This window comes from Mustelus asterias, chromosome 18 (genome assembly GCF_964213995.1).
Source record: "Mustelus asterias chromosome 18, sMusAst1.hap1.1, whole genome shotgun sequence".
NCBI classification, from domain to species: Eukaryota; Metazoa; Chordata; class Chondrichthyes; order Carcharhiniformes; family Triakidae; genus Mustelus; species Mustelus asterias.
Window position 1 is genome coordinate 25053917 of NC_135818.1, and position 21582 is coordinate 25075498.

The 21582-nt window shown below is 54.0% G+C and overlaps 1 protein-coding gene across 2 annotated transcripts in view; it reads left to right on the top strand.

The window, feature by feature from the left end:
* The window catches only part of pcmtl (l-isoaspartyl protein carboxyl methyltransferase, like), a 45094-nt gene that overhangs the window by 4801 nt on the left and 18711 nt on the right, over positions 1–21582 (top strand). For both annotated transcript variants that reach the window (XM_078233570.1, XM_078233571.1), the window contains exon 3: positions 11940–12044. In XM_078233570.1, the coding sequence (XP_078089696.1) occupies positions 11940–12044 (105 nt within the window). The remainder of the gene's footprint in view (positions 1–11939; positions 12045–21582) is intronic.

Below are 21582 nucleotides of genomic sequence, written 5' to 3' on the forward strand. Positions count from 1 at the left end.
CTGACCCTGACCCCACACACACACTGACCCTGACCCCACACACACACTGACCCTGACCCCACACACACACTGACCCTGACCCCACACACACACTGACCCTGACCCCACACACACACTGACCCTGACCCCACACACACACACTGACCCTGACCCCACACACACACTGACCCTGACCCCACACACACACTGACCCTGACCCCACACACACACTGACCCTGACCCCACACACACACTGACCCTGACCCCACACACACACTGACCCTGACCCCACACACACACACTGACCCTGACCCCACACACACAATGACCCTGAGCCCCCACACACACTGACCCTGACCCCACACACACACTGACCCTGACCCCACACACACACTGACCCTGACCCCACACACACACTGACCCTGACCCCACACACACACTGACCCTGATCCCACACACACACTGACCCTGATCCCACACACACACTGACCCCGACCCCACACACACACTGACCCTGACCCCACACACACACTGACCCTGACCCCACACACACACTGACCCTGACCCCACACACACACTGACCCTGACCCCACACACACACTGACCCTGACCCCACACACACACTGACCCTGACCCAACACACACTGACACTGACCCCACACACACACTGACCCTGACCCCACACACACACTGACCCTGACCCCACACACACACTGACCCTGACCCCACACACACACTGACCCTGACCCCACACACACACACTGACCCTGACCCCACACACACACTGACCCTGACCCCCCACACACACTGACCCTGACCCCACACACACACTGACCCTGACCCCACACACACACTGACCCTGACCCCACACACACACTGACCCTGACCCCACACACACACTGACCCTGATCCCACACACACACTGACCCTGATCCCACACACACACTGACCCCGACCCCACACACACACACTGACCCTGACCCCACACACACACTGACCCTGATCCCACACACACACTGACCCTGACCCCACACACACTGACCCTGACCCCACACACACACTGACCCTGACCCCACACACACACTGACCCTGACCCCACACACACACACACTGACCCTGACCCCACACACACACTGACCCCGACCCCACACACACACTGACCCTGACCCCGCACACACACACTGACCCTGACCCCGCACACACACACTGACCCTGACCCCGCACACACACACTGACCCCGACCCCACACACACACACTGACCCCGACCCCCCACACACACTGACCCTGACCCCACACACACACTGACCCCGACCCCCCACACACACTGACCCTGACCCCACACACACACTGACCCCGACCCCACACGCACACTGACCCCGACCACACACACACACTGACCCTGACCCCGCACACACACACTGACCCCGACCCCACACACACTGAACCTGACACCACACACTGACCCTGATCCCACACACACACTGACCCTGATCCCACACACACACTGACCCTGATCCCACACAAACACTGACCCCAACCCCACACACACACACTGACCCTGACCCCACACACACACTGACCCTGACCCCACACACACTGACCCTGACCCCACACACACACTGACCCTGACCCCACACACACACTGACCCTGACCCCAAACACACACTGACCTTACCCCACACACACTGACCCTGACCCCACACACACACTGACCCTGACCCCACACACACACTGACCCTGACCCCAAACACACACTGACCCTGACCCCACACACACCCTGACCCTGACCCCACATACACACTGACCCTGACCCCAAACACACTGACCCTGACCCCACACACACTGACCCTGACCCCACACACACACTGACCCTGACCCCACACACACACTGACCCTGACCCCACACACACACTGACCCTGACCCCACACACACACTGACCCTGACCCCACACACACACTGACCCTGACCCCACACACACACTGACCCTGACCCCACACACACACTGACCCTGACCCCACACACAAACTGACCCTGACCCCGCACACACTGCCCCTGACCCCACACACACTGACCCTGACCCCGCACACACTGACCCTGACCCCACACACACTGCCCCTGACCCCACACACACTGACCCTGACCCCGCACACACTGACCCTGACCCCACACACACTGACCCTGACCCCGCACACACTGACCCTGACCCCACACACACACTGACCCTGACCCCACACACACACTGACCCTGACCCCACACACAAACTGACCCTGACCCCGCACACACTGACTCTGATCCCGCACGCACTGACCCTGACCCCACACACACTGACCCTGACCCCACACACACTGACCCTGACCCCACACACACTGACCCTGACCCCACACACACTGACCCTGACCCCACACACACTGACCCTGACCCCACACACACACTGACCCTGCCCCACACACACACTGACCCTGACCCCACACACACTGACCCTGACCCCACACACACACAGACCCTGACCCCACACGCACACTGACCCTGACCCCACACACACACTGACCCCGACCCCGCACACACTGACCCTGACCCCGCACACACACTGACCCTGATCCCACACACACTGACCCCGACCCCACACACACTGACCCCGACCCCACACACACTGACCCCGACCTCAAACACACACTGACCCCGACCCCACACACACTGACCCCGACCCCACACACACTGACCCCGACCCCACACACACTGACCCCGACCTCAAACACACACTGACCCCGACCCCACACACACTGACCCCGACCCCACACACACTGACCCCGACCCCACACACACTGACCCCGACCCCGCACACACACTGACCCCGACCCCACACACACTGACCCCGACCCCGCACACACACTGACCCCGACCCCACACACACTGACCCCGACCCCACACACACTGACCCCGACCCCACACACACTGACCCCGACCCCACACACACTGACCCCGACCCCACACACACTGACCCCGACCCCACACACACTGACCCCGACCCCACACACACTGACCCCGACCCCACACACACTGACCCCGACCCCACACACACTGACCCCGACCCCACACACACTGACCCCGACCCCACACACACTGACCCCGACCCCACACACACTGACCCCGACCCCACACACACTGACCCCGACCCCACACACACTGACCCCGACCCCACACACACTGACCCCGACCCCACACACACTGACCCCGACCCCACACACACTGACCCCGACCCCACACACACTGACCCCGACCCCACACACACTGACCCCGACCCCACACACACTGACCCCGACCCCACACACACTGACCCCGACCCCACACACACTGACCCCGACCCCACACACACTGACCCCGACCCCACACACACTGACCCCGACCCCACACACACTGACCCCGACCCCACACACACTGACCCCGACCCCACACACACTGACCCCGACCCCACACACACTGACCCCGACCCCCCACACACTGACCCCGACCCCACACACACTGACCCCGACCCCACACACACTGACCCCGACCCCACACACACTGACCCCGACCCCACACACACTGACCCCGACCCCACACACACTGACCCCGACCCCACACACACTGACCCCGACCCCACACACACTGACCCCGACCCCACACACACTGACCCCGACCCCACACACACTGACCCCGACCCCACACACACTGACCCCGACCCCACACACACTGACCCCGACCCCACACACACTGACCCCGACCCCACAAACACTGACCCCGACCCCACACACACTGACCCCGACCCCACACACACTGTCCCCGACCCCGCACACACTGACCCCGACCCCACACACACACTGACCCCGACCCCGCACACACTGACCCCGACCCCACACACACACTGACCCTGACCCCGCACACACTTACCCCGACCCCGCACACACACTGACCCCGACCCCACACACACACTGACCCCGACCCCACACACACTGACCCCGACCCCACACACACTGACCCCGACCCCACACACACTGACCCCGACCCCACACACACTGACCCCGACCCCGCACACACTGACCCCGACCCCGCACACACTGACCCCGACCCCACACACACACTGACCCCGACCCCACACACACTGACCCCGACCCCACACACACTGACCCCGACCCCACACACACTGACCCCGACCCCACACACACTGACCCCGACCCCACACACACTGACCCCGACCCCACACACACTGACCCCGACCCCACACACACACTGACCCCGACCCCACACACACACTGACCCCGACCCCACACACACTGACCCCGACCCCACACACACTGACCCCGACCCCGCACACACACTGACCCCGACCCCGCACACACTGACCCCGACCCCACACACACTGACCCCGACCCCACACACACACTGACCCCGACCCCACACACACACTGACCCCGACCCCACACACACACTGACCCCGACCCCACACACACTGACCCCGACCCCGCACACACACTGACCCCGACCCCGCACACACTGACCCCGACCCCACACACACTGACCCCGACCCCACACACACACTGACCCCGACCCCACACACACTGACCCCGACCCCACACACACACTGACCCCGACCCCACACACACACTGACCCCGACCCCACACACACTGACCCCGACCCCACACACACTGACCCCGACCCCGCACACACACTGACCCCGACCCCACACACACACTGACCCTGACCCCGCACACACACTGACCCCGACCCCACACACACACTGACCCTGACCCCGCACACACACTGACCCCGACCCCACACACACACTGACCCCGACCCCGCACACACACTGACCCCGACCCCGCACACACACTGACCCTGACCCCACACACACTGACCCCGACCCCACACACACACTGACCCCGACCCCACACACACTGACCCCGACCCCACACACACTGACCCCGACCCCACACACACTGACCCCGACCCCACACACACTGACCCCGACCCCACACACACTGACCCCGACCCCACACACACTGACCCCGACCCCACACACACTGACCCCGACCCCACACACACACTGACCCCGACCCCACACACACACTGACCCCGACCCCACACACACTGACCCCGACCCCACACACACTGACCCCGACCCCACACACACTGACCCCGACCCCACACACACTGACCCCGACCCCGCACACACTGACCCCGACCCCACACACACACTGACCCCGACCCCGCACACACTGACCCCGACCCCGCACACACACTGACCCCGACCCCGCACACACACTGACCCCGACCCCACACACACACTGACCCCGACCCCGCACACACTGACCCCGACCCCACACACACTGACCCCGACCCCACACACACACTGACCCCGACCCCGCACACACACTGACCCCGACCCCGCACACACACTGACCCCGACCCCGCACACACACTGACCCTGACCCCACACACACTGACCCCGACCCCGCACACACACTGACCCCGACCCCGCACACACACTGACCCCGACCCCACACACACCCTGACCCTGACCCCACATACACACTGACCCTGACCCCACACACACTGACCCCGACCCCGCACACACACTGACCCCGACCCCGCACACACACTGACCCCGACCCCGCACACACACTGACCCCGACCCCACACACACCCTGACCCTGACCCCACATACACACTGACCCCGACCCCACACACACCCTGACCCTGACCCCACATACACACTGACCCTGACCCCGCACACACTGACCCCGACCCCGCACACACACTGACCCCGACCCCACACACACACTGACCCTGACCCCACACACACTGACCCCGACCCCGCACACACACTGACCCTGACCCCACACACACTGACCCCGACCCCGCACACACTGACCCCGACCCCGCACACACTGACCCTGACCCCACACACACTGACCCTGACCCCACACACACACTGACCCTGACCCCACACACACACTGACCCTGACCCCACACACACACTGACCCTGACCCCACACACACACTGACCCTGACCCCACACACACACTGACCCTGACCCCACACACACACTGACCCTGACCCCACACACAAACTGACCCTGACCCCACACACACACTGACCCTGACCCCACACACACACTGCCCCTGACCCCACACACACTGACCCTGACCCCGCACACACTGACCCTGACCCCACACACACTGCCCCTGACCCCACACACACTGACCCTGACCCCACACACACACACTGACCCTGACCCCGCACACACTGACCCTGACCCCACACACACACTGACCCTGACCCCACACACACACTGACCCTGACCCCACACACAAACTGACCCTGACCCCGCACACACTGACTCTGATCCAGCACGCACTGACCCTGACCCCACACACACTGACCCTGACCCCACACACACTGACCCTGACCCCACACACACTGACCCTGACCCCACACACACTGACCCTGACCCCACACACACACTGACCCTGCCCCACACACACACTGACCCTGACCCCACACACACTGACCCTGACCCCACACACACACAGACCCTGACCCCACACGCACACTGACCCTGACCCCACACACACACTGACCCCGACCCCACACACACACTGACCCTGACCCCACACACACACTGACCCCGACCCCGCACACACACTGACCCTGACCCCGCACACACACTGACCCCGACCCCACACACACTGACCCTGACCCCACACACACTGACCCCGACCTCAAACACACACTAACCCCGACCCCACACACACTGACCCCGACCCCACACACACTGACCCCGACCCCGCACACACACTGACCCCGACCCCGCACACACACTGACCCCGACCCCGCACACACTGACCCCGACCCCGCACACACTGACCCTGACCCCGCACACACACTGACCCCGACCCCGCACACACTGACCCCGACCCCGCACACACACTGACCCCGACCCCACACACACTGACCCCGACCCCACACACACTGACCCCGACCCCACACACACTGACCCCGACCCCACACACACTGACCCCGACCCCACACACACTGACCCCGACCCCACACACACTGACCCCGACCCCACACACACTGACCCCGACCCCACACACACTGACCCCGACCCCACACACACTGACCCCGACCCCACACACACTGACCCCGACCCCACACACACTGACCCCGACCCCACACACACTGACCCCGACCCCACACACACTGACCCCGACCCCACACACACTGACCCCGACCCCACACACACTGACCCCGACCCCACACACACTGACCCCGACCCCACACACACTGACCCCGACCCCACACACACTGACCCCGACCCCACACACACTGACCCCGACCCCACACACACTGACCCCGACCCCACACACACTGACCCCGACCCCACACACACTGACCCCGACCCCACACACACTGACCCCGACCCCACACACACTGACCCCGACCCCACACACACTGACCCCGACCCCACACACACTGACCCCGACCCCACACACACTGACCCCGACCCCACACACACTGACCCCGACCCCACACACACTGACCCCGACCCCACACACACTGACCCCGACCCCACACACACTGACCCCGACCCCACACACACTGACCCCGACCCCACACACACTGACCCCGACCCCACACACACTGACCCCGACCCCACACACACTGACCCCGACCCCACACACACTGACCCCGACCCCACACACACTGACCCCGACCCCACACACACTGACCCCGACCCCACACACACTGACCCCGACCCCACACACACTGTCCCCGACCCCGCACACACACTGTCCCCGACCCCGCACACACACTGACCCTGACCCCACACACACTGACCCCGACCCCGCACACACACTGACCCCGACCCCGCACACACTGACCCCGACCCCGCACACACACTGACCCCGACCCCGCACACACTGACCCCGACCCCGCACACACACTGACCCCGACCCCGCACACACACTGACCCCGACCCCACACACACACTGACCCCGGCCCCGCACACACACTGACCCCGACCCCGCACACACACTGACCCCGACCCCGCACACACACTGACCCCGACCCCGCACACACACTGACCCCGACCCCACACACACTGACCCCGACCCCGCACACACACTGACCCCGACCCCACACACACACTGACCCCGACCCCGCACACACTGACCCTGACCCCACACACACTGACCCTGACCCCACACACACTGACCCCGACCCCGCACACACTGACCCCGACCCCGCACACACACTGACCCCGACCCCACACACACATACGCTGGCCCTGACCGCGCGCGCACAGACAGACACACACTGACCCTGACTGCGCGCACACACACTGACCCTGACCCCACACATGCCCGCACTGACCCTGCCCGCACGCACACACACTGACCCTGACCACACACACACACTGACCCTGACCACACACACACACGGACCGTGCCCGCATGCACGCACTGACCCTAACTGCGCACCCCACACACACACACACGCACACACTGATCCTAACCCCGGCACACGCGTGCTGACCCTGGCCAGACAAAGCAACCTCTGATCAATTTGTGAGTGGCTGTCTCTTTCACAGTTGACACACGCATGGATAGTATTGGCCTGAGGTTTACTGAAGTGTTTATCATTCAAAGGGAAAAGCAGGTGTGACGCTACTGTGCGTTTAAGAAATGTATTTTAAAAATCATCTCACTGCAGTTATAAGCAGGCACCAAGCTGCCTGATTTAATGTCCTACTATTGATACTTAAATATTTTGTTGATTTTTACTCTGGGCCTAATGCATTTTCTGGGAGTTTACGACCTTTTTGTACTGGGAAGGTTGATTGACAGGTCAGGTGTTTTTTTCCCCTCTCAAGAGTTCTTTCTTTCAGTTCTGGTTGCTGGCCAGGTAGAATCCAGATTAACAACATTGATTCTGTGTGTCTCCTGGTATTGGAAATTCTGCTGGCTAATTTGGAAGCAGTCTTTCTAACTTTTCTGGAGTCAGTGTGTGTGTGGGGTCAGGGTCAGTGTGTGTGTGGGGTCAGGGTCAGTTTGTGTGTGGGGTCAGGGTCAAGTGTGTGTGGAGTCAGGGTCAGTGTGTGTGTGGGGTCAGGGTCAGTTTCTGTGTGGGGTCAGGGTCAAGTGTGTGTGGGGTCGGGGTCAGTGTGTGTGTGGGGTCAGGGCCAAGTGTGTGTGGGGTCAGGGCCAAGTGTGTGTGGGGTCAGGGTCAAGTGTGTGTGGGGTCAGGGTCAAGTGTGTGTGGGGTCAGGGTCAAGTGTGTGTGGGGTCAGGGTCAAGTGTGTGTGGGGTCAGGGTCAAGTGTGTGTGGGGTCAGGGTCAGTGTGCGTGTGGGGTCAGGGTCAGTGTGCGTGTGGGGTCAGGGTCAGTGCGTGTGGGGTCAGGGTCAGTGTGCGTGTGGGGTCAGGGTCAGTTTGCGTGTGGGGTCAGGGTCAGTGTGCGTGTGGGGTCAGGGTCAGTGTGCGTGTGGGGTCAGGGTCAGTGTGCGTGTGGGGTCAGGGTCAGTTTGCGTGTGGGGTCAGGGTCAAGTGTGTGTGGAGTCAGGGTCAGTGTGTGTGGGGTCAGGGTCAGTGTGCGTGTGGGGTCAGGGTCAGTGTGCGTGTGGGGTCAGGGTCAGTGTGCGTGTGGGGTCAGGGTCAGTGTGCGTGTGGGGTCAGGGTCAGTTTGTGTGTGGGGTCAGGGTCAAGTGTGTGTGGAGTCAGGGTCAGTGTGTGTGTGGGGTCAGGGTCAGTGTGCGTGTGGGGTCAGGGTCAGTGTGTGTGGGGCCAGGGTCAAGTGTGTGTGGGGTCAGGGTCAGTGTGTGTGTGGGGTCAGGGTCAGTGTGTGTGTGGGGTCAGGGTCAGTGTGTGTGTGGGGTCAGGGTCAGTGTGTGTGTGGGGTCAGGGTCAGTGTGTGTGTGGGGTCAGGGTCAGTGTGTGTGTGGGGTCAGTGTGTGTGTGGGGTCGGGGTCAGTGTGTTGTGGGGTCGGGGTCAGTGTGTGTGGGGTCGGGGTCAGTGTGTGTGGGGTCGGGGTCAGTGTGTGTGGGGTCGGGGTCAGTGTGTGTGGGGTCGGGGTCAGTGTGTGTGGGGTCGGGGTCAGTGTGTGTGGGGTCGGGGTCAGTGTGTGTGGGGTCGGGGTCAGTGTGTGTGGGGTCGGGGTCAGTGTGTGTGGGGTCGGGGTCAGTGTGTGTGGGGTCGGGGTCAGTGTGTGTGGGGTCGGGGTCAGTGTGTGTGGGGTCGGGGTCAAGTGTGTGTGGGGTCAGGGTCAAGTGTGTGTGGGGTCAGGGTCAAGTGTGTGTGGGGTCAGGGTCAAGTGTGTGTGGGGTCAGGGTCAAGTGTGTGTGGGGTCAGGGTCAGTGTGCGTGTGGGGTCAGGGTCAGTGTGCGTGTGGGGTCAGGGTCAGTGTGCGTGTGGGGTCAGGGTCAGTTTGCGTGTGGGGTCAGGGTCAGTGTGCGTGTGGGGTCAGGGTCAGTGTGCGTGTGGGGTCAGGGTCAGTGTGCGTGTGGGGTCAGGGTCAGTTTGCGTGTGGGGTCAGGGTCAAGTGTGTGTGGAGTCAGGGTCAGTGTGTGTGGGGTCAGGGTCAGTGTGCGTGTGGGGTCAGGGTCAGTGTGCGTGTGGGGTCAGGGTCAGTGTGCGTGTGGGGTCAGGGTCAGTGTGCGTGTGGGGTCAGGGTCAGTTTGTGTGGGGTCAGGGTCAAGTGTGTGTGGAGTCAGGGTCAGTGTGTGTGTGGGGTCAGGGTCAGTGTGCGTGTGGGGTCAGGGTCAGTGTGTGTGGGGCCAGGGTCAAGTGTGTGTGGGGTCAGGGTCAGTGTGTGTGTGGGGTCAGGGTCAGTGTGTGTGTGGGGTCAGGGTCAGTGTGTGTGTGGGGTCAGGGTCAGTGTGTGTGTGGGGTCAGGGTCAGTGTGTGTGTGGGGTCAGGGTCAGTGTGTGTGTGGGGTCAGTGTGTGTGTGGGGTCGGGGTCAGTGTGTTGTGGGGTCGGGGTCAGTGTGTGTGGGGGGTCGGGGTCAGTGTGTGTGGGGGGTCGGGGTCAGTGTGTGTGGGGGGTCGGGGTCAGTGTGTGTGGGGGGTCGGGGTCAGTGTGTGTGGGGGGTCGGGGTCAGTGTGTGTGGGGGGTCGGGGTCAGTGTGTGTGGGGGGTCGGGGTCAGTGTGTGTGTGGGGTCAGGATCAGTGTGTGTGGGGTCAGGGTCAGTGTGTGTGGGTTGCTGTTGGTGGCTTGCTAGCCAGAATCAAGCAGTGGACCTATCTTTACCTTGAGGTGGGCTGGTCGCTACAGAGCTGGGAAGTCAGAGTTTCAATTCTCTATCCAAAGAACTAATTCACAGCAGGTATTGCTGAACTGCAAAACCATGTGAGCATCCTTATTTTCTGTGCTAAACCTGGGGCAGGTGTATGTTCATAAGGAGGTTTTTTGTACTGGAACAGTGCATTTAGTTGTTAAGGTTTATACACAACAATATGTTTTTTTTCTTGTTTGTAGTTGGTAAAAGTTATTGCTAATTTTCTTTCTACATGTAATTGTATTCTTAATTAAAGTTTGTTTGATAAAAGCTCCGTAGTGGGTCATTTGAATCATACCTGAAGTGAAACATCTCGTGCTTACCTGCACCAAATTCAAATTGTAAAACTTCTGGTCTAGGCTCTCTTCATAAAACACCTTGGAGTTTCTGCCCTGGATTATAACACGGTATGTGTAGGCACGTTAACCAGTTGTTTGTAATTTGAGAGCAGGATGTCAAACTCCTTCTGTTGATCAGAGAGGCTGTAATTCCAAGTCTCTGTGAAGTACTCGAGGCTATGGGGAGGAGTACTCTGGTAATAGAGATCTCTTACTGCAGCCCAAGTTGATTTCTCACCTCGGACCCTGTAGCAACCAATCTGTTATCTTCAGTAACCTATAGTGTTTCTTTTACCTTTATAGAAAATGGTGTGATTCATACTCCGCGGGTGTTTGAGGCTATGATGGCAACAGATCGGGCACAATACTGCAGCTCTAATCCCTATATGGATTCCCCACAGTCTATAGGTGAGTCCTTTCCCCAACCAGGGTACCTGCTTCATTAAACCCAATTAGTTCTTCCCAGTTTCCCCAAGATTGAGGGCTAAGGAGATGCCAGGATTGTTGAGGGGTGCTGGTGGGGTCGAATGTGTACCTGGGCAGGATTTGAGTAGAGGGGCTGACCCCAAACATAGACCAAGGTTTTCCAGCCCACTGGGGGTCATCATCACAGGTGGGATAGTTTGGAGAGTGGTCAAAAGTCAGTTTTCTTGTCTTGCCTGCACCAATGCCCGCCACTGCTGGGTCAAGAAAATCCCGTCCATGATGTCTGTGAGACTACTGGGAGGTTAGAGCCACTCTTGCAATAGGCCCTTGCTGGGACGCTCATATGTGTTTGGGTGAACAGAATTGAGTTGAGAGGGGTCCTTCCCCAGGGCTGACATTCACTGCCTTGGCTGAGATATTGGGGCAGTTACCGTACATGGAAGGGTAAACCCAGCAGGAATAAGCCCCTTCATCAGGCAGCCAGAAATTCCCAATTAAGTAATTCTTCCTCATCCATTAACTTGAACCTCTCCTATTTAGTTATTACTTTGACCAGTGAACGGTCTTTGTGTTCTAATGCTGTAATTCTGTTCCTCAGGCTGCCTTGTGTATATATTTACCATCAAACTGCAGTTCCTGTTCCTCCAGATGTGTTGTGTATGTTTACAATCAGACTGTAGTTTGTCAGGGTGTTGTGTATGTTTACAATCAGACTGTAGTTTGTCAGCGTGTTGTGCATGTTTACAGTGAGACTGCAGTTTGTCAGGGTGTTGTGTATGTTTACAGTGAGACTGCAGTTTGTCAGGGTGTTGTGTATGTTTACAATCAGACTGCAGTTTGTCAGGGTGTTGTGTATGTTTACAATCAGACTGCAGTTTGTCAGGGTGTTGTGTATGTTTACAGTGAGACTGCAGTTTGTCAGGGTGTTGTGTATGTTTACAATCAGACTGCAGTTTGTCAGGGTGTTGTGTATGTTTACAGTGAGACTGCAGTTTGTCAGGGTGTTGTGTATGTTTACAGTGAGACTGCAGTTTGTCAGGGTGTTGTGTATGTTTACAGTGAGGCTGCAGTTTGTCAGGGTGTTGTGTATGTTTACAATCAGACTGCAGTTTGTCAGGGTGTTGTGTATGTTTACAGTGAGACTGCAGTTTGTCAGGGTGTTGTGTATGTTTACAGTGAGACTGCAGTTTGTCAGGGTGTTGTGTATGTTTACAATCAGACTGCAGTTTGTCAGGGTGTTGTGTATGTTTACAGTGAGACTGCAGTTTGTCAGGTTGTTGTGTATGTTTACAGTGAGACTGCAGTTTGTCAGGGTGTTGTGTATGTTTACATTGAGACTGCAGTTTGTCAGGGTGTTGTGTATGTTTACAGTGAGGCTGCAGTTTGTCAGGGTGTTGTGTATGTTTACAGTGAGACTGCAGTTTGTCAGGGTGTTGTGTATGTTTACAATCAGACTGCAGTTTGTCAGGGTGTTGTGTATGTTTACAGTGAGACTGCAGTTTGTCAGGGTGTTGTGTATGTTTACAGTGAGACTGCAGTTTGTCAGGGTGTTGTGTATGTTTACAGTGAGACTGCAGTTTGTCAGGGTGTTGTGTATGTTTACAGTGAGACTGCAGTTTGTCAGGGTGTTGTGTATGTTTACAGTGAGACTGCAGTTTGTCAGGGTGTTGTGTATGTTTACAGTGAGACTGCAGTTTGTCAGGGTGTTGTGTATGTTTACAATCAGACTGCAGTTTGTCAGGGTGTTGTGTATGTTTACAGTGAGACTGCAGTTTGTCAGGGTGTTGTGTATGTTTACAGTGAGACTGCAGTTTGTCAGGGTGTTGTGTATGTTTACAATCAGACTGCAGTTTGTCAGGGTGTTGTGTATGTTTACAGTGAGACTGCAGTTTGTCAGGGTGTTGTGTATGTTTACAATCAGACTGCAGTTTGTCAGGGTGTTGTGTATGTTTACAGTGAGACTGCAGTTTGTCAGGGTGTTGTGTATGTTTACAATCAGACTGCAGTTTGTCAGGGTGTTGTGTATGTTTACAGTGAGACTGCAGTTTGTCAGGGTGTTGTGTATGTTTACAATCAGACTGCAGTTTGTCAGGGTGTTGTGTATGTTTACAATCAGACTGCAGTTTGTCAGGGTGTTGTGTATGTTTACAATGAGACTGCAGTTTGTCAGGGTGTTGTGTATGTTTACAGTGAGACTGCAGTTTGTCAGGGTGTTGTGTATGTTTACAGTGAGACTGCAGTTTGTCAGGGTGTTGTGTATGTTTACAGTGAGACTGCAGTTTGTCAGGGTGTTGTGTATGTTTACAGTGAGACTGCAGTTTGTCAGGGTGTTGTGTATGTTTTCAGTGAGACTGCAGTTTGTCAGGGTGTTGTGTATGTTTACAGTGAGACTGCAGTTTGTCAGGGTGTTGTGTATGTTTACAATCAGACTGCAGTTTGTCAGGGTGTTGTGTATGTTTACAATCAGACTGCAGTTTGTCAGGGTGTTGTGTATGTTTACAATGAGACTGCAGTTTGTCAGGGTGTTGTGTATGTTTACAATCAGACTGCAGTTTGTCAGGGTGTTGTGTATGTTTACAGTGAGACTGCAGTTTGTCAGGGTGTTGTGTATGTTTACAGTGAGGCTGCAGTTTGTCAGGGTGTTGTGTATGTTTACAATCAGACTGCAGTTTGTCAGGGTGTTGTGTATGTTTACAATCAAACTGCAGTTTGTCAGGGTGTTGTGTATGTTTACAATCAGACTGCAGTTTGTCAGGGTGTTGTGTATGTTTACAGTGAGGCTGCAGTTTGTCAGGGTGTTGTGTATGTTTACAATCAGACTGCAGTTTGTCAGGGTGTTGTGTATGTTTACAGTGAGGCTGCAGTTTGTCAGGGTGTTGTGTATGTTTACAATCAGACTGCAGTTTGTCAGGGTGTTGTGTATGTTTACAGTGAGACTGCAGTTTGTCAGGGTGTTGTGTATGTTTACAGTGAGACTGCAGTTTGTCAGGGTGTTGTGTATGTTTACAGTGAGACTGCAGTTTGTCAGGGTGTTGTGTATGTTTACAATCAGACTGCAGTTTGTCAGGGTGTTGTGTATGTTTACAATCAGACTGCAGTTTGTCAGGGTGTTAAGACCATAAGACCATAAGACATAGGAGCGGAAGTAAGGCCATTCGGCCCATCGAGTCCACTCCACCATTCAATCATGGTTGATTTCAACTCCATTTACCCGCTCTCTCCCCATAGCCCTTAATTCCTCGAGAAATCAAGAATTTATCAATTTCTGTCTTGAAGACGCTCAACGTCTCGGCCTCCACAGCCCTCTGTGGCAATGAATTCCACAGACCCACCACTCTCTGGCTGAAGAAATTTCTCCTCATCTCTGTTCTAAAGTGACTCCCTTTTATTCTAAGGCTGTGCCCCCGCGTCCTAGTCTCCCCTGTTAATGGAAACAACTTCCCTACGTCCATCCTATCTAAGCCGTTCATTATCTTGTAAGTTTCTATCAGATCTCCCCTCAACCTCCTAAACTCCAATGAATATAATCCCACGATCCTCAGACGTTCATCGTATGTCAGGCCTACCATTCCTGGGATCATCCGTGTGAATCTCCGCTGGACCCGCTCCAGTGCCAGTATGTCCTTCCTGAGGTGTGGGGCCCAAAATTGCTCACAGTACTCCAAATGGGGCCTAACCAGTGCTTTATAAAGCCTCAGAAGTACATCCCTGCTTTTGTATTCCAAGCCTCTTGAGATAAATGACAACATTACATTTGCTTTCTTAATTACGGACTCAACCTGCAAGTTTACCTTTAGAGAATCCTGGACTAGGACTCCCAAGTCCCTTTGCACTTTAGCATTATGAATTTTGTCACCGTTTAGAAAATAGTCCATGCCTCTATTCTTTTTTCCAAAGTGTACGACCTCGCACTTGCCCACGTTGAATTTCATCAGCCACTTCTTGGACCACTCTCCTAAACTGTCTAAATCTTTCTGCAGCCTCCCCACCTCCTCAATACTACCTGCCCCTCCACCTATCTTTGTATCATCGGCAAACTTGGCCAGAATGCTCCCAGTCCCGTCATCTAGATCGTTAATATATAAAGAGAACAGCTGTGGCCCCAACACTGAACCCTGCGGGACACCACTTGTCACCGGTTGCCATTCTGAGAAAGAACCTTTTATCCCAACTCTCTGCCTTCTGTCTGACAGCCAATCGTCAATCCATGTTAGTACCTTGCCTCGAATACCATGGGCCCTTATTTTACTCAGCAGTCTCCCGTGAGGCACCTTGTCAAAGGCCTTTTGGAAGTCAAGATAGATAACATCCATTGGCTCTCCTTGGTCTAACCTATTTGTTATCTCTTCAAAGAACTCTAACAGGTTTGTTGTGTATGTTTACAATCAGACTGCAGTTTGTCAGGGTGTTGTGTATGTTTACAGTGAGACTGCAGTTTGTCAGGGTGTTGTGTATGTTTACAGTGAGACTGCAGTTTGTCAGGGTGTTGTGTATGTTTACAGTGAGACTGCAGTTTGTCAGGGTGTTGTGTATGTTTACAGTGAGACTGCAGTTTGTCAGGGTGTTGTGTATGTTTACAGTGAGACTGCAGTTTGTCAGGGTGTTGTGTATGTTTACAATCAGACTGCAGTTTGTCAGGGTGTTGTGTATGTTTACAATCAGACTGCAGTTTGTCAGGGTGTTGTGTATGTATACAGTGAGACTGCAGTTTGTCAGGGTGTTGTGTATGTTTACAATCAGACTGCAGTTTGTCAGGGTGTTGTGTATGTTTACAATCAGACTGCAGTTTGTCAGGGTGTTGTGTATGTTTACAGTGAGACTGCAGTTTGTCAGGGTGTTGTGTATGTTTACAATCAGACTGCAGTTTGTCAGGGTGTTGTGTATGTTTACAGTCAGACTGCAGTTTGTCAGGGTGTTGTGTATGTTTACAGTGAGACTGCAGTTTGTCAGGGTGTTGTGTATGTTTACAGTGAGACTGCAGTTTGTCAGGGTGTTGTGTATGTTTACAGTGAGGCTGCAGTTTGTCAGGGTGTTGTGTATGTTTACAATCAGACTGCAGTTTGTCAGGGTGTTGTGTATGTTTACAATCAGACTGCAGTTTGTCAGGGTGTTGTGTATGTTTACAGTGAGGCTGCAGTTTGTCAGGGTGTTGTGTATGTTTACAATCAGACTGCAGTTTGTCAGGGTGTTGTGTATGTTTACAGTGAGGCTGCAGTTTGTCAGGGTATTGTGTATGTTTACAGTCAGACTGCAGTTTGTCAGGGTGTTGTGTATGTTTACAGTGAGGCTGCAGTTTGTCAGGGTGTTGTGTATGTTTACAATCAGACTGCAGTTTGTCAGGGTGTTGTGTATGTTTACAGTGAGACTGCAGTTTGTCAGGGTGTTGTGTATGTTTACAATCAGACTGCAGTTTGTCAGGGTGTTGTGTATGTTTACAATCAGACTGCAGTTTGTCAGGGTGTTGTGTATGTTTACAATCAGACTGCAGTTTGTCAGGGTGTTGTGTATGTTTACAGTGAGACTGCAGTTTGTCAGGGTGTTGTGTATGTTTACAATCAGACTGCAGTTTGTCAGGGTGTTGTGTATGTTTACAGTGAGACTGCAGTTTGTCAGGGTGTTGTGTATGTTTACAGTGAGACTGCAGTTTGTCAGGGTGTTGTGTATGTTTACAGTGAGACTGCAGTTTGTCAGGGTGTTGTGTATGTTTACAGTGAGACTGCAGTTTGTCAGGGTGTTGTGTATGTTTACAGTGAGACTGCAGTTTGTCAGGGTGTTGTGTATGTTTACAGTGAGACTGCAGTTTGTCAGGGTGTTGTGTATGTTTACAGTGAGACTGCAGTCTGCCAGCGTGTTGTGTATGTTTACAATCAGACTGCAGTTTGTCAGGGTGTTGTGTATGTTTACAATCAGACTGCAGTTTGTCAGGGTGTTGTGTATGTTTACAGTGAGACTGCAGTTTGTCAGGGTGTTGTGTATGTTTACAGTGAGACTGCAGTCTGCCAGCGTGTTGTGTATGTTTACAATCAGACTGCAGTTTGTCAGGGTGTTGTGTATGTTTACAATCAGACTGCAGTCTGCCAGCGTGTTGTGTATGTTTACAGTCAGACTGCAGTTTGCCAGGGTGTTAAGAACATAAGAACATAAGAAATAGGAGCAGGATTAGGCCATCTAGCCCCTCGAGCCTGCCCCGTCATTCAATAAGATCATGGCTGATCTGTAGTGGATCAGTTCCACTTACCCGCCTGCTCCCTATAACCCCTAATTCCCTTACCGATCAGGAATCCATCTATCTGTGATTTAAACATATTCAATGAGGTAGCCTCCACCACTTCAGTGGGCAGAGATTCACCACCCTCTGAGAGAAGAAGTTCCTCCTCAACTCTGTCCTAAACTGACCCCCCTTTATTTTGAGGCTGTGCCCTCTAGCTCTAGTTTCCTTTCTAAGTGGAAAGAATCTCTCCACCTCTCCCCTATCCAGCCCCTTCATTATCTTATAGGTCTCTATAAGAACCCCCCTCAGCCTTCTAAATTCCAACGAGTACAAACCCAATCTGCTCAGTCTCTCCTCATAATCAACACCCCTCATCTCTGGTATCAACCTGGTGAACCTTCTCTGCACTCCCTCCAATGCCAATATATCCTTCCGCAAATAAGGGGACCAATACTGCACACAGTATTCCAGCTGCGGCCTCACCAATGCCCTGTACAGATGCAGCAAGACATCTCTGCTTTATATTCTATCCCCCTTGCGATATAGGCCAACATCCCATTTGCGTTCTTAATCACCTGTTGCACCTGCAGACTGGGTTTTTGCGTCTCATGCACAAGGACCCCCAGGTCCCTTTGCACAGTAGCATGTTGTAATTTTTTTCCATTTAGATAATCCAATTTGCTATTATTTCCTCCAAAGTGAATAACCTCGCATTTGTTAACGTTATACTCCATCTGCCAGTTCCTCGCCCACGCACTCAGCCTGTCCAAATCTCTCTGCAGACCTTCTACGGCCTCCACACGATTCACTTTTCCACTTATCTTTGTGTCGTCTGCAAACTTTGTTACCCTACACTCAGTCCCCTCCTCCAGATCGTCTATATAAATGGTAAATAGTTGAGGCCCCAGTACCGATCCCTGCGGCACGCCACTAGTTACCATCTGCCAACCAGAAAAGCACCCATTTATTCCGACTCTCTGCTTCCTGTCAGATAGCCAATCCCCAATCCACTCTAACACCCTACCCCCAACTCCGTGTGACCTAATCTTCTTCAGCAACCTTTTGTGAGGCACCTTATCAAACGCCTTTTGGAAATCCAAAAACACCGCATCCACCGGTTCCCCTCCGTCAACCCCACTAGTCACATCTTCATAAAAATCCAATAAGTTCGTCAAGCACGACTTTCCCCTCATGAATCCATGCTGCGTCTGCTTAAATCGAACCATTCTTATCCAGATGGCCTGCTATTTCTTCTTTAATGATGGATTCCAGCATTTTCCCAACTACAGACGTTAAGCTAACCAGCCTGTAGTTACCCGCCTTTTATCTATTTCCTTTTTTAAACAGCGGCGTAACATTAGCCGTTTTCCAATCAGCCGGCACTACCCCAGAATCCAACGAATTTTGATAAATAACCACTAACGCATCCGCTATTACCTCTGACATTTCTTTCAGTACCCTGGGATGCATTCCATCCGGGCCCGGGGACTTGTCCACCTTCAGTCCCGTTAGTCTACCAAGCACTGCCTCCCTGGTAACATTAATTGTATTGAGTACCTCTCCTCCTACCAACCCACTATCGTTAATATTCGGTAAACTATTTGTGTCTTTCACCGTGAAGACCGACACAAAAAACTTATTTAAAGTTTCGGCCATTTCCTCATTTCCCACTATTAAATCCCCCCTCTCGTCCTCCAAGGGTCCAACATTCACTCTTGCCACTCTATTCCTTTTTATATATTTGTAAAAGCTTTTACTATCATTTTTTATATTTAGAGCTAGCCTAGCTTCATAACCTATCTTTCCTTTCTTTATCCCTTAGTCGTTCTTTGTTGTTTCTTAAAGTTTTCCCAATCTTCCGATTCTCCACTATTTTTGGCCACTCTGTATGCATCGGTCTTTAATTTAATACTCTCAATTTCCTTCGTTATCCACGGCTGGTTATCCCTTTTCTTACAGCCCTTCTTTATCACTGGAATATATTGTTGCTGAGTACTGAAAAGGATCTCCTTAAAAATCCTCCACTGTTCCTCAGCTGTCCTACCTACTAGTCTGCTCTCCCAGTCCACCTTAGCCAATTCAGCCCTCATCCTATCGTACTTCCCTCTGTTCAAACAGAGGACAGTGGTATGGGACCCTACTTTCTCCTCTTCCATTTGTATCAGAAATTCGACCATATTGTGATCACTTGACCCAAGAGGGTCCTTCACAAGAACATCCTTAATTCTACCTACCTCGTTACACATTACCAGATCTAAGATAACTCGTTCCCTCGTCGGTTCTGTAACATACTGTTCAAGGTAACTATCCCGACAGCATTCTAAGAACTCTTCCTCCATCCCACCCCTTCCAACTTGAGTCAGCCAATCAATATGCAGGTTGAAGTCCCCCATGATTATCGCCGTTCCGTTTTTGCACGCATCCATTATTTGCTTGTTTATAGTCCTCCCCCCCTCAACATTATTATTTGTTGTGTATGTTTACAGTCAGATTGCAGTTTGTCAGGGTGTTGTGAATGTTTACAATCAGACTGCAGGTTGCCAGGGTGTTGTGTATGTTTACAGTCAGACTGCAGTTTGTCAGGGTGTTGTGTATGTTTACAGTGAGACTGCAGTTCGTCAGGGTGTTGTGTATGTTTACAGTCAGACTGCAGTTTGCCAGGGTGTTGTGTATGTTTACAGTGAGACTGCAGTTTGTCAGGGTGTTGTGTATGTTTACAGTGAGACTGCAGTTTGTCAGGGTGTTGTGTATGTTTACAGTGAGACTGTAGTTTGTCAGGGTGTTGTGTATGTTTACAGTGAGACTGCAGTTTGTCAGGGTGTTGTGTATGTTTACAGTGAGACTGCAGTTTGTCAGGGTGTTGTGTATGTTTACAGTGAGACTGCAGGTTGTCAGGGTGTTGTGTATGTTTACAGTCAGACTGCAGTTTGTCAGGGTGTTGTGTATGTTTACAGTGAGACTGCAGTTTGTCAGGGTGTTGTGTATATTTACAGTGAGACTGCAGTTTGTCAGGGTGTTGTGTATGTTTACAGTGAGACTGCAGTTTGTCAGGGTGTTGTGTATGTTTACAATCAGACTGCAGTTTGTCAGGGTGTTGTGTATGTTTACAATCAGACTGCAGTTTGTCAGGGTGTTGTGTATGTTTACAGTGAGACTGCAGTTTGTCAGGGTGTTGTGTATGTTTACAGTCAGACTGCAGTTTGCCAGGGTGTTGTGTATGTTTACAATCAGACTGCAGTTTGCCAGGGTGTTGTGTATGTTTACAGTGAGACTGCAGTTTGTCAGGGTGTTGTGTATGTTTACAGTGAG